The sequence below is a fragment of the Corylus avellana genome, chromosome 4, assembly GCF_965113065.1.
Source record: "Corylus avellana chromosome 4, dhCorAvel1.hap1.2, whole genome shotgun sequence".
Taxonomy (NCBI): domain Eukaryota; kingdom Viridiplantae; phylum Streptophyta; class Magnoliopsida; order Fagales; family Betulaceae; genus Corylus; species Corylus avellana.
The window spans coordinates 3,931,239-3,943,781 of record NC_142493.1 but is presented as its reverse complement, the minus strand read 5'-3'; the positions used below and the strand labels follow the sequence as shown (position 1 = coordinate 3,943,781).

Here is a 12,543-nt window from a genome sequence, read left to right as displayed (position 1 = left end):
CATGATCGGGTTGTTTAGGCACCTATCCGAGTAGATGAAGCCTACTTATACGCTCACATATTCCTGTGCTATCGCTACAAAAAAAATGGTGCAAATAGTGACGCCTTATTGTAAAAAACGTTACTTTTCAAAAGGTAACGCCTAGAATGCTTCGGCAACATCAAAATACAGGGGGTCGCAAAATCTAGAATAAGGATGTTTACTGTTCACACGTCCCTAGTTAAGGGCGTTTGCGTACAACACGTCACCTTCTCGATCTCAGGGGATGTTACTGTTCATTGTATCTTAATCCTCTTTTCTCAATTGCTTGCTTGCATTGCTTTTTCCAATTTATGATAGTCTACCATTTCCCATCCATGATAGTGAAAACACCTTTTTAGTCAGTGACACAACTCATTCTGCCACTAAAATCAAGGGTTTGCATGGTTGATGGCGTGGCATGCATTTATGAAATACTGGAGAAAGCAAAGCAATTGCTAGACCTTTATTTTTCTTGTGGCAGCCCAATTTCTCTTGGCTATTCTTTTTTTTTTTGTTGGGTTGGGAGATAAGAATCTGATCGGGTTGTCTGCCACATCTTCCTAGTGGATCATAGTGTGGACTGCTTATTAATTTGAACTTTTGGTGATATTGAAACACTACAAAGTCCACCCGAGGACAATTAAAGCTCATCCGGCCCACGTGAATGACTATATGTTACGATCTTAAATGTTTTACATGATTTAAATACAATCTTAACCATGTGGATATAGGCTCTTGGTCACTCTGCTCCCTTACAAGCTAGTTTTCGATGGTGAGTTCTACATAAAGTTTGTATCAATTAGTATCAGAGCCAAGTACCAAGTCACGGGCCCGAGTTACAAAGAGGCAACCTATGAGATAGAGTGGGCCACCATAGACGTCGGCTGCAAAGCGCATGATGGTATGTTACGATCATAAGTGTCACACATGGCCTAAGTAAAAGTTTAACCATGTGTACATATAAGTTCTTAGGCACCATCCACTTGCAAGTCGGTTTTTAAGGATGAGGTTTATTCAAGGTTTGTACCAATTGGTATTAGAACCAAGTATCACATCATGGGTTCGAGTAACGAATGAGGAGACCTATGAAATAGAGCGAGCTGTCGTGAACATCGACTGTGGAGCATGGTGATATGTTACGATCCTAAGTGTCCCACATGACTTAAGTACAATTTTAACGGTGTGTATATAAGCTATTAGACACCTTTCATTTGCAAGCTGATTTTCAATGATAAGTTCTACCCAAGGTTTATAACTTTATATCAGACCAAACATCCCTCACAACGAGGGTCACTGAAAGATGAAACTTCGACCAATGATCCTCCAAGAGTTCAATGAACCGACGAACCGACGAACCGTTCACTAACGATTAAGTCCCCTACCTCTTGTTTTGCAAGTGTTCTTGACTGATGCTGTCAACAGTATCAACAAACGATAAGTACTAATGCTGGGTTGATATGCATGATCAAGGGACTTTTCAAGTTTTAGAAGGCCTCCCGTGTGAGATATGATGTTTTGCGCAATAGACATCAAAATGATGTAGTGGAGGAAATTAAGTTGTCTCATGAAGTCCCAATCCAATTAATGCACCAAACATAAGTAACCAAAATACATTGGCTTCATTTTTCTATTCTTGAACGTAATATATATAGAAAAAGAAAAAGGAAACTAAAGAAAAGAAACACATACAGGAATGCAACTTTTCTTGATTGCTCAAAGAACTTGTTAGTGTCTCCCATGGCACCCTGCGTGTGCAAAATTACTTGTCCACTTAACATATATTTAATCTGATTTCTCTAGCTTTTGGACATGTTAATAACTATTTAAAGTAGATTAATTGAGTTAACTAACTCATGCACATGCTCCACTACCCCGCTATCTTGGGCAACACAAGACGAGTGATCAGAAATGTACGTAGCCATGCAAGCTACATTTTCTTGCTTCCATTATAACATAAAAATTATAATAAAATATTGACGTGGCACTCTAAATCAACAATTAGATCTTTTACTATTATTATTATTATTATTATTTAACAATGATTAATTCAATGGTTAGTTGAGATTGCCGCATCAGCCTTGTTGGATGAACGTTGGAATAGAAATATAGTATTTAACATTTCTGCTTAATTTATTAACTATTTCTATTTTTCTTTTTTCTTTTTTTGGGAAAAATGAAAAATTAGTCCTTGTAGTTTACCTCATTTACAATTAAATCCTTGTGGTATCAAAATGAACTCAAAGGTCTCCGAAGTATGCCAAAAAAATAATTTAAGCTCTGTTTACTTCGACCTAAAAGGGTTTCCGTTAGAAAATATTTTCAGGAAAACCATTTTTCCTGAAAATATTTTATGCCGAAAACATTTTATGGCGTTTACCTTGCATACGGAATTTTTTTTTTTTTTTAATATCTTTTTATATATATTTTTTTTCAATAAAGTCCCCGCTGGGACCTGCATTGGACTTGTTCAAGACCTCACAGGGACATGCCCGGGACCCCGCCGGGATTTAACAGGGACTTGTCTGGGACCTCGCCGAGACCTGCCTGGGATTTGCCGGGGACCTGCATGGGACTTGCCTGGGACCCGCCCAAGACTTGACCGGGACCTGACCGGGACTTGACCGAGACTCGCCCGGGACCCCGCCGGGACTTGACTGGAACCTGCGTAGGACTTGCTCGGAACCCCGCCGAAACCTGCCCGGGACTTGACCGGGACCCCGACCGGACTTGACCGGGACCCGACCAGGCAAGTCCCGGGCTGGTCTTGGGTAGGTTCGATCAAGTCTAGGGCGAGTCCTGACAGGTCTCAGTCAAGTCCGAGCGGGTCCCGGGCGAGTCCCAATTAGTTCCGGTCAAGTCCCAAGCAGGTCTTGGTCAAGTCCAGGGCAAGTCCTAGGCGGGTCCTGCCGGGGTCCAGGGCAAGTCCCGGGCAGGTCCCGCCGGGGTCCCGGGAAAGTCTTGGGCGGGTCTCGGTCAAGTCCTTGGGGGGTCCCAGGCGGGTCCCGGTCAAGTCCCCGGAGGGTCCCAGTCAGGTCTTGGGCAAGTCTCGGTCAAGTCCTGCGCGGGTCTCGATCAGGTCCGGTCAAGTCGAAGGTAAGTCCCAGGCGGGTCTCGCCGGGGTCCCAAGCAAGTCCTGAGCAGGTCCCGTCAGGGTCCTGGGCAAGTCTCGAGCGGGTCCCAGTCAAGTTCCAGTCAGTTCCCGGGCGGGTCTCGGTCAAGTCCCGGGTGGGTCCCGGTCAAGTCCCAAGCGGGTCCCAATCAGGTCCTGGGCAGATCCCGATCAAGTCCCGGGCGGGTCTTGGCAAGGTCCATCGATTTAAGAATAAGATGCTCATAGTCAGAAAATGGTTTACAGTTTTCCGTAAACCATTTTCCGAAAATTAAAGAAGAATTTTCAGTAAAAAGGAAAATATTTTCCGTTGACCACTATTTTACGTCGAAGTAAACTCCAGAAATTGCGGAAATCATTTTCTGGAAACCATTTTACATCAAAGTAAACGGAGCCTTAGTCTCTACAATCAAATTCTGTCTACTAATGTAACAGATTTTGTTAGTATGATACTGACTTAAATATGACAAGTATTACAATTTTATTGGTTCTAATGTTTCATGTTATCATAATCCATTAAGTCAGTGAACGAAATTTGACGGTAGGAACTAAATTATTTTTTTGATATACCTTAGAAACCTTTGAATTCATTTTAATTCTACAAAAAGTTAATTACAAATCAAGTAAACCACAAGAACTGATTTTGCATTTTTTCCTTTTTTTTTTTTTTATAGGCAACTACTTTAATTTGTTTATGGGTGACTATAGTGGCTGACGGAGGGGCGTGAAGGAAGAACGGGGTTGGCTGATTGGTTGAGAGGATCTAGTGCGGTTAGACTAGTATGTTCTCTATTATTTTGGACCCCCGTATTTTATTTAACTAGCGTGGCAAAATCTAAGCCACACGTCGGAGAAAAATGAAACTAACTTAACTAGAGGTGAGCCGCTCTCTTCTTTATGCTATTGTGTATCATCATCTTCATCAATAGTTAAGAAGGCCGAGCTTACGCTTAGATATTGATACTTGCCACACCGAATCCGGTTCAGCAAAAAGGAAAAAAATCCTTCTCTTTCCAACTCATGCTTTTTCATACTATAATATTTTTCATGCCAAGTTACTTTCCATCTTAAGCCTTGATTTTGTTTTATTGTAAGTTTGTCATCAATTGCTTACCCCATTTTTTTTTTTAATTAAAAAGGTGTGAAGGGGTAATCAATGTAATTTTTCTCCTTGGGCGTTACCATCGGGGGACCTGCTGTGCAATGTCCAGTTTGAGCCATAGCTACTACCTAGGAAGGTGAGCCCGTCACCACAACTCCACCAAGGTGTAAGCCAATAAAGCCTCTTCAATTGCCTACCTTATTTAGTCTATCTTGTCTTACTTACTACGCATTCGGATTTTCAACAAATGTGAAAGAGTTTCTATGCGGACCACCTACACAAGCAAGTGGCTAGGCTGCCTGAAATTTGTTCGAGTAGATGTGCCAAGACTCTCTCACATTTTTTGCCAGAATTCCAAGCAATATGAACAACAAAATTGCTGAGAATCTCTATCCATTTACCACGCCCTACTTTCTCTATAAATACCATCTAATATAATATAATTCAATATAGTTCAGCATTAAAAATGTAGTCCTAATTCTTGTATTTTATATTTTTCTCTCTACTTTTGTTCTCTCTCTTACATTCTATATATTTCGTTATACATTTCTACATGGCATTAGACACATCAGAGTCAACTCTTCTTCTATTATCTAAAATTTCTTCTCCCTCAAACACATAAAGAAGTCGAAGATTCTCTCTCTCGCTTAAACGTTAGGGACATCATTACGTTTTTAATGATATTTGTTGACTACTTATTAAAAATAAAGATTAAAGAGGAGTTACTAGAATTAGCAGTCAGTTATAATATAGGGATATTTTTGTTCCTTAAAAAAATAAAAAGACAAAAATACTTTTAACATATAACTAACTAGATCCTCTTCCGTTCATTCTGTTAGATGGATAGGTTCAATGGGTGCCACAGAGGAGGAAGGTGCAGTTAATGAGAATATTGAAATTTGTGAAGCAAAAGGGATTCGTATGTGATGGAAGCCATGATTGCCATCCAGTCCACTCTTTATTGCATTTCCAAGAGGATTGCAAAGTCCTGGAAAAGGCAAAAATTATTGGAGGACAACTAATAATGTCTCTCATTTGTATGCTTTCTTTGTATTTGAGAGAAATTTACAGGAAGAATTTCATTTGTATTTGAGAGATTCTGTAATCTTTCAAGGAACTGTGTTGTATGAACATGCTTGTTAAAATGCATGAGTGGTAATTAATTGAAGTGCATGTATGGTTTTTTTTTTTTTTTTTCCACACATCAATTACTTATAACTAAAATGCACCAAATAGTTAAAAGCTTTACTTTTTCTTCAAAGGCTTGTACATGTACTTTTCTTTTTCTTTTTTTTTGTGTTCTTGTGAGGGCTTACAGTCTAATTATTCATAAAAAAATGCTTCATGAAAAGTATGTAAAATTTGATTTCCCACTAGTGAAAGAGCTGTAAATGTTAGAATGCTCAAATCAATTGTGGATTAAGTATCCCTTCTTCAAGAAACTGCCCTACAATTTTCAGCCAAGTGGCTATACCAATTACTAAGGCCACAATATGCACCATTTGCACCATATATTATCCACTTTTTCAGTAGTTTCTGATTGTGTTTTAACATATGCCTCTTCAAATTTTCCTGTGAACTTTCAATTAAAGAATCTCATGAAATTTAGAGAGAATGTCCACAGCCTCTTGTTTGAGGTTTGCTTAACTTGCCATAAAGGGTTGCATCCAAATCATGTAATATTTCTCTGAAATAGACATAAAACCAGCTGCAATAAGCTTTATTAACTGCATATAGATTAGCAACCGACCAAGAAGAGGTTGGTGTCTTAATCTCTCCCAAAATTATCAAATCTTAACCGGCCAAAGCGATTCGTGTGAAAGCACTATCTAGGTGGTGAGAAGATATATGGTCATGTGTTTCACCATTGAACCTGCTGCCTCTCCAACTTTTGTGACTCTGTCCAACAACTCTTCCAAATCCTTCTCCTTAATCCCTTTACATTTGATTCTCTAGCCATCACTCCGATACGGACCCATTTTAACAGCTCCGACGGCAATTTTTCAGACCGTGTCTGAGAGAGAGAGAAAGGGAAATGAACACTTTAAGGAGAGAGATTTTTGGACTCCTATGTGTGTTTGAGAGAAGGAATTTTAGAATTGATAGGAGTTAACGGAGGAGGAATTATGTTAATCATATTAAAAGAGCATGTGAGAAGCACATATTAAAGGACATACGACAACTTATTAGACTCGCTTGGAGGAAATACTTGTCCTTAATTAATCAATTAACGAGGAAACATATAATATTCAAACAAACATCTGTTGCGATTGCTGTATTGTAAAACAAAAGAGTAATATTACACTTCATACCCATTTTATCACACTCACTTTACATTGTTACCGTAGCATGAGCTAAATGGAAGTTTTGCTTTTTAAGTGGCCATTCAACTCATGCCATGTCAGCCAGTGTGAAGTGGATGGAATAAAATAGGTGTGAAGAATAGATTTATTCAAAACAAAAACTTAGAAAGCCAATTGGAGAGACCCACCATCTTGCTACATCTTGCTATTATGCATGTAGGTACCCCTTCTTCTCCAGGTAAGAAAGCACTTTTTCAGCCATTTCACATGGGGAAGCACCGCCTCCAATTTTATATTCTAATACTATCTGAGGAACAAAATATACCCATCTCAATTTCAGCTAAAGCAACAGCAACAAAAACTGAGAGATAAAAGGCCCATACATTAGAAATAGCAACACTTCTTTCAGAAAGTATATAAACACTTGTTATGTTGCAGTTATTATGATCTTTTTCTATTATTATAGATAAACAAGCATCAGTGGTTGCAGTTGCACATACAATCAACTAAACTATCCCAGCACAAGTTTTTTTTCCCTATGCCTAAAGACAAATCAAGCAAATGCACCTGACATAGAGAAATTGGGAGCCACTTCAAGGGAAAGTAGATTAAATTCTAAAAAGTGCTTTATCATGTTACTGTTTTATTGATTCGACCATTTTAGAATTCTCAAGTATTTCCTGAAAGGAGCTCCACAAGCAATTTTATTTGAGTTTAGATACAGCATTAGGAATCATCCTTAAGCTGCTTCAAAAATCAGAAGAAAGCACACTGTTGCATGATAAAGTGTGTTAGAACACTTGTGAGAGATGCATTCAAGCGTATGTGTGTTTTTACATCTCTTCATGTCTAAGCTTATCAAACATATTCTACTTTCTCGAGAAAATATACATACCTCGCAATTTAATGGGGGCTCATATGGATCATCAATACCAGTAAAGCCTGAAAATTTCCAAAATGATATTAGATTTTAACAATTAACAACAGAATAAAACTGGCCATCATGCTATGGCCATTTGATTTCAAATCCGTGTAAAAATGAAGAATATATGCATCATTGTACAATTACATTATTTTTCACACTAAAGCTATTTTTGAAATATAAGTTGAGACACTGATTATCTAGTCCACTTTAGGCTGGGTCAAAGCTCTTTAACATATTTATTGATGGATTGGATAGTTTCATCCGAAAGTGCGTGCTACCACTCGAACCTTTCCAACTGGTTCATCAATGGTGCAATTTTGACCGGCATAGCACCAAAGGCGCCTTTTACAGGTTGCCATAGTACAGTTTTCATTGGCATAGTTCACTCAACTATATTTCCTCTCAGGCCTAAATGACTGAAAAAGTGTTTTGTTTTTGGGGATTCATTCCATTAACCATTAGCTTTCTATTACCCACATGCCTATACCATATGAAGTGAGAGGGTCCATAGCAACAGGCCCAAGTGAGAGGCAAATATCTTCCTCATCCCCTCATTGTGAGTAGAGCACCAGATAGCTGGGGCCTGGTAACATAAAAAATTCCAAAACTCTTCAGTCTGTAAACTTACCATGATTCATGTATAATACTGTCACGTGAATGGCAAAAACGACTAAGAATAATAAGAATACGGACATTATCAGGATTTTCACAAACTATTTTGCACGCATCTGGTATCAATATTCACCATATCTATTTTAGTATATAAATCGACAACTTGACTTTTCAACTGGTCTTTCTTGATCTCTACCAAACACCCAAATTAACTCTCTAAAACTTTCTCTCAACTTAAGCGCCAAAAATAGAAAACAAATATAATGTGAGGTTGTTGCCACGTGTCTATCTCTTTTCTCTTCAAATTTTTCTATCCTCTTTCTCAACCACCTTATCTGTAAACAAAAGACAGAGAGCCATTTATCACATGCAGAGCATGTTGTGGATGCCTAGTCCATAATTAGATCAAAAATAATTTACCCATAAAAGCTATAATCAAGCAAAATTTAGCTCAATCTCAAGAGGCTAAAAATTAAAATTTCAAGAAAGAAATTTGGAAGTATCACACAGGCCATCAAAATGAAAAAGCCGTTAATCAACAAAAATTAGAATGTTATTTTACTGTTACCTTTTATCTTTCCAGCACGTGCAAGCTTATATAAGCCCTTTGGGTCTCTTGCCTCACAAACTTGGAGTGGCACATCCATGAAAACCTGTTATATCAAGCATTTTGAGTGTGATTGAAAACAGTGGCACCATTTTCATTCTGACTTTGTAATCATTTTCCAGGGTTCATTTCCTAGCAAATAATTCGAATAAAACTTCTGGATCACAGTTCAAAAGCAGTCATGAACTCAAGAATCAACAACCTCAATAAAATCCCCATCTGGTAATAGTGCACGACAAGCATCCCGATCCCTTCTGTAAGGAGAAATCAAACTAGCAATGCATATAACTCCAGCATCTGCAAACAGCTTTGCTACCTCGCCTAAAAGATATAGAAAGTGAAAAAATAATAATTAATTAATTAATTAATTGAGAAAATTCATAAGCCGCATTTGATAGGTACCGTTTGCCTGAATAACTTATCAACTATAAACATTATAAATGCTACAACTTAGTAGCATGACAAATTAATTCTTTGAGGAACACAAAAGAAGAGCCACTAGAGCAAGACTTACCAACCCTCCGTATGTTCTCTGCACGATCTTCTGCTTTAAAACCAAGGTCATGATTCAGGCCATGCCTCACATTGTCCCCATCAAGAACATAAGACAGCTTACCCATCTGATACAAGCTTTGACTCAAAGCACATGCCACAGAGCTCTTCCCTACAAGATAAATGGTAAAAGATTAAAAAAATAAAAAAAGGAAACGTTTATGTTAAATTGATCTCATACAACACATACTTTCCCCACAACATAATAAAGTACCACTAAGAATCCAAACAAGTCTCATAGTCTGACTCAGAAACTAAACTCAGCGGAGTGCTCTGAAGGTGAAAAGTCACATTTTTAAAATTCAAAAACTTTTCCCCTTAGGCCTAGAATCAGGCTCAACAATGAACCAATCTTACTGTCTGAATGAGTAAACTTAAGGAAAAAGAATGACGAAGTTGTTAACATTTGCAAGGTTAAAATACACCAACTCAAAGTAGATTTAATCTCCTTTTTTAATAGACTGGTAATGTAGTAAGCTTATTTCAGATAAAAAGAGAAGTGAGAGAGTTTCGCTAATCGATCAAACAGACTACAAAATATGCTCCTAGGTTCAATTGTATGTAATGTGCTTTTCATTCGTAGAAGAAACCAAGTCTATAACTGTTAAAAACTGAGTAGCATCGTCTGCTTTCTTAAGACTTCATCCGCTAAGTAATGTTTGATTGTTTTTATTCCTTAAAAATGCTTCTTAGATTATTATAAACTCTGTCACACTATGTCAATACCAAGTTATCCCTTTTTGTAGAACAACCATTTGCATCAATGTTATGTGATATTTGGCCCGTAGGAACATCACTACCTCATTTTATTGACCATCTCATTGACGAAAATCAACACCTTGAAGACAAAATCCAATAGAAATTTTAGTACATTTGGTTTAAAGCTGCTCCCACAATTTAATTACAAAATTCCATGATACTGAGTCCTACCATATTAAGAATATGTGAAACAGTATTAGCAGAAATTATAGCATAGCTGATATGCCCTGAATATGAAAATCATATCACATTTTGCAAAAGCGAAGATTTTTTAACCGAAATTAATAGAATTTCCCAATGAAAAGGATCAGACCCAAGTGTCATTTGAAATTAAAAGATTTGCCATATGCAACCCTATTTCTTCATAAATATAACAAACTTGATCTGAGATGATAGAAAAAGACCGCAAGCCCTATAAACCCAGACATAAAAAAACATCTCAATCAAATAAAACCACTAAGAGGTACATAAATCACTCTTAGCATAAACACAACATCCAACATTAGTCAATGAAAATAACAACATCGAACCTGAACTGCTGAGACCCGTGATCCATATTACGCATCCTTTTTGTTTGAGTAAGTTCTGCCTATCAACTTTTCCAACTGAACATTCATGCCACTTGATGTTTGTTGAGCTCCCAATGGTAGATAACTGGCTAAAGTTTCTCCCTAATCAGAAAACATATCAGAAACCTGGACAATACAATCCAAAACTACCATCTACATACATGGGCACATTACAGTTCAATTAAAAGCGAACAAATTCAGATCTTTTTCTTTCCTTTCTTTAATTCTTTCACTTTCTCAACAACCCAACACGCCATAAAAGCAAATTCATTGCCTCATACATTTCCCACATCCGAAAAAGCCGAAAAAAAAAAAAAATAGAAGCAAAAACCCCACATTTTCTTTCTCCCAAATATTTTCACATTTTCGATGAAAAAAAAAAAAAAAAAGTTTTCCAACATTTTCCTGAAATTTCTCGCCAACCAAACAAACCGTCAAAGCAAAAAGTAAAATTCCATAAACCCAACGCAAAACTTAGAAATGACAAGAATTACCAGCATGCCCATTCGTCGACTCGTCGTTCGAATCGTCCACCTTCCCCTTCAAGCTGATCCTCCTCGACCCCTCCACCGCCTTAATCAGCAAAGATCCCCTAGATCTCAAATTAATTACGGAACCGCCACTGGGTGCGCTCGCGATGACGAACCCTAGCTTCGGCAACGATGAGGAATCGAGCCCCGTCGCCGTAATAAGCGTTGGCGGTGGTTTCCCTCCAATACTAATCATATCTAATCTCACAATAAAAATACAATATTTTTTAATTATAAAAAAGTAAAAGTAATTAAAAAGTACAAATAAGCACATTTATATGCATATATGGGAGATTCATTTTGGAGAAATTGGGTGGTGTAAAGAGATTTGGGAAATTTTAATGGTGGCGAGGATGTTCAGGATTGTGGCTAATTGAGTAATGTGACCGTTGGGTTTTGAAATGGGCATGAAGTGAATTTTATGTATATAAAGGGGTTTGGGACCAAAGAAGATCTTGAAAAAGCTTGCAACATTAGCATGGGTCCATTAATGGCCTATTTCATGTTCCCACGTGTTCTCCATTTGTGGAGTGCAGAACTATGTCGACTAATCTTTTGTGATTGAAAATGTTTGGATATTGTTACAAAAACAAAAAAAAAAAAATGTTTGGATACTAAAATTCACATAGATTAACACCCGATGGGCCGACCATTTATATTTTAATAGTTGACGTGATGAAATGTTATATAAATTGTTACATTTTAGATTATATTTTAATAATTGACGTAATAAATATATATTTTTTAAACGGAATCCATATCAGTCTCATTTATAGAAATAATGAGCATAAAGCTCTTACACGCAACTATAGTCAAAGTTATGAAGTTACAGGCGTCACAGATGATGTATTACATTCTAAACCCAAAACTAATCCACTAACCCATGACTATTTTACATATAAAAGAAACAGATCTGTGCCAAACAGATTCAAACTAATGCATAATTTGTGCTTATTCCTCAAAACTGAAGATAGACAAACCTCCAACCGAAACTCTTCTTCCTCGACTCAAAAGCCAGGATAACGTTTATATCCACAACTCAAATGTCTAGACCAAACGTGATAAATATTACATAGACATTTATATTAATTTATAATAATAACAGAAATTTCAAAATTTCTTTTAACCTACTCTAATAAGTGACAAATGTCATCTCTCACATGTTTTTTTTTTTAATATTTTAACAGTCATTTATTGTCATTCCACTAATCTAAGAACTCAAACATTAATTTTTTAGAAACTCAAAAATATCGAATATTACTTATTACTTAATAGAATAAGTTAAAAAAAAAAATTCCTCCTGACTTAAAAAAAATTTGTAACCTTATAAGAAACTTGTAACAAAAGTTGTAATAGTATTAGCAGCGCTCAACACCATATCAACCTTAGAATTCTTTGAACATTATACAAGGACATTTCCTCGAATTTTAACTATTATATATATATATATATAT

General features: G+C 37.0%; 1 protein-coding gene across 4 annotated transcripts; it reads right to left on the bottom strand.

Moving 5' to 3' along the window:
- Window positions 1–5,138: 5,138 nt before the first annotated feature.
- LOC132179972 (adenylyl-sulfate kinase 3) lies at window positions 5,139–11,556 on the bottom strand. Of its 4 annotated transcripts, none has more exons than XM_059592800.2 (8): window positions 11,054–11,554; window positions 10,521–10,661; window positions 9,194–9,343; window positions 8,882–9,000; window positions 8,641–8,725; window positions 7,431–7,477; window positions 6,724–6,842; window positions 5,139–5,220 (listed from the first exon to the last, which is right to left on the bottom strand). In XM_059592800.2, exons 1-7 carry the CDS (start codon window positions 11,361–11,363, stop codon window positions 6,744–6,746), a joined length of 951 nt encoding a protein of 316 aa, XP_059448783.2. In that variant the 5' UTR covers window positions 11,364–11,554; the 3' UTR covers window positions 5,139–5,220; window positions 6,724–6,743. The 4 variants fall into 4 exon arrangements, 3 of the variants coding, with proteins under 3 accessions (XP_059448783.2, XP_059448782.2, XP_059448781.2); XM_059592799.2 differs by lacking the exon at window positions 5,139–5,220 and adding an exon at window positions 5,856–6,246; XM_059592798.2 differs by lacking the exon at window positions 5,139–5,220 and having other exon boundaries at window positions 6,437–6,842; window positions 11,054–11,553.
- Window positions 11,557–12,543: the final 987 nt, after the last annotated feature.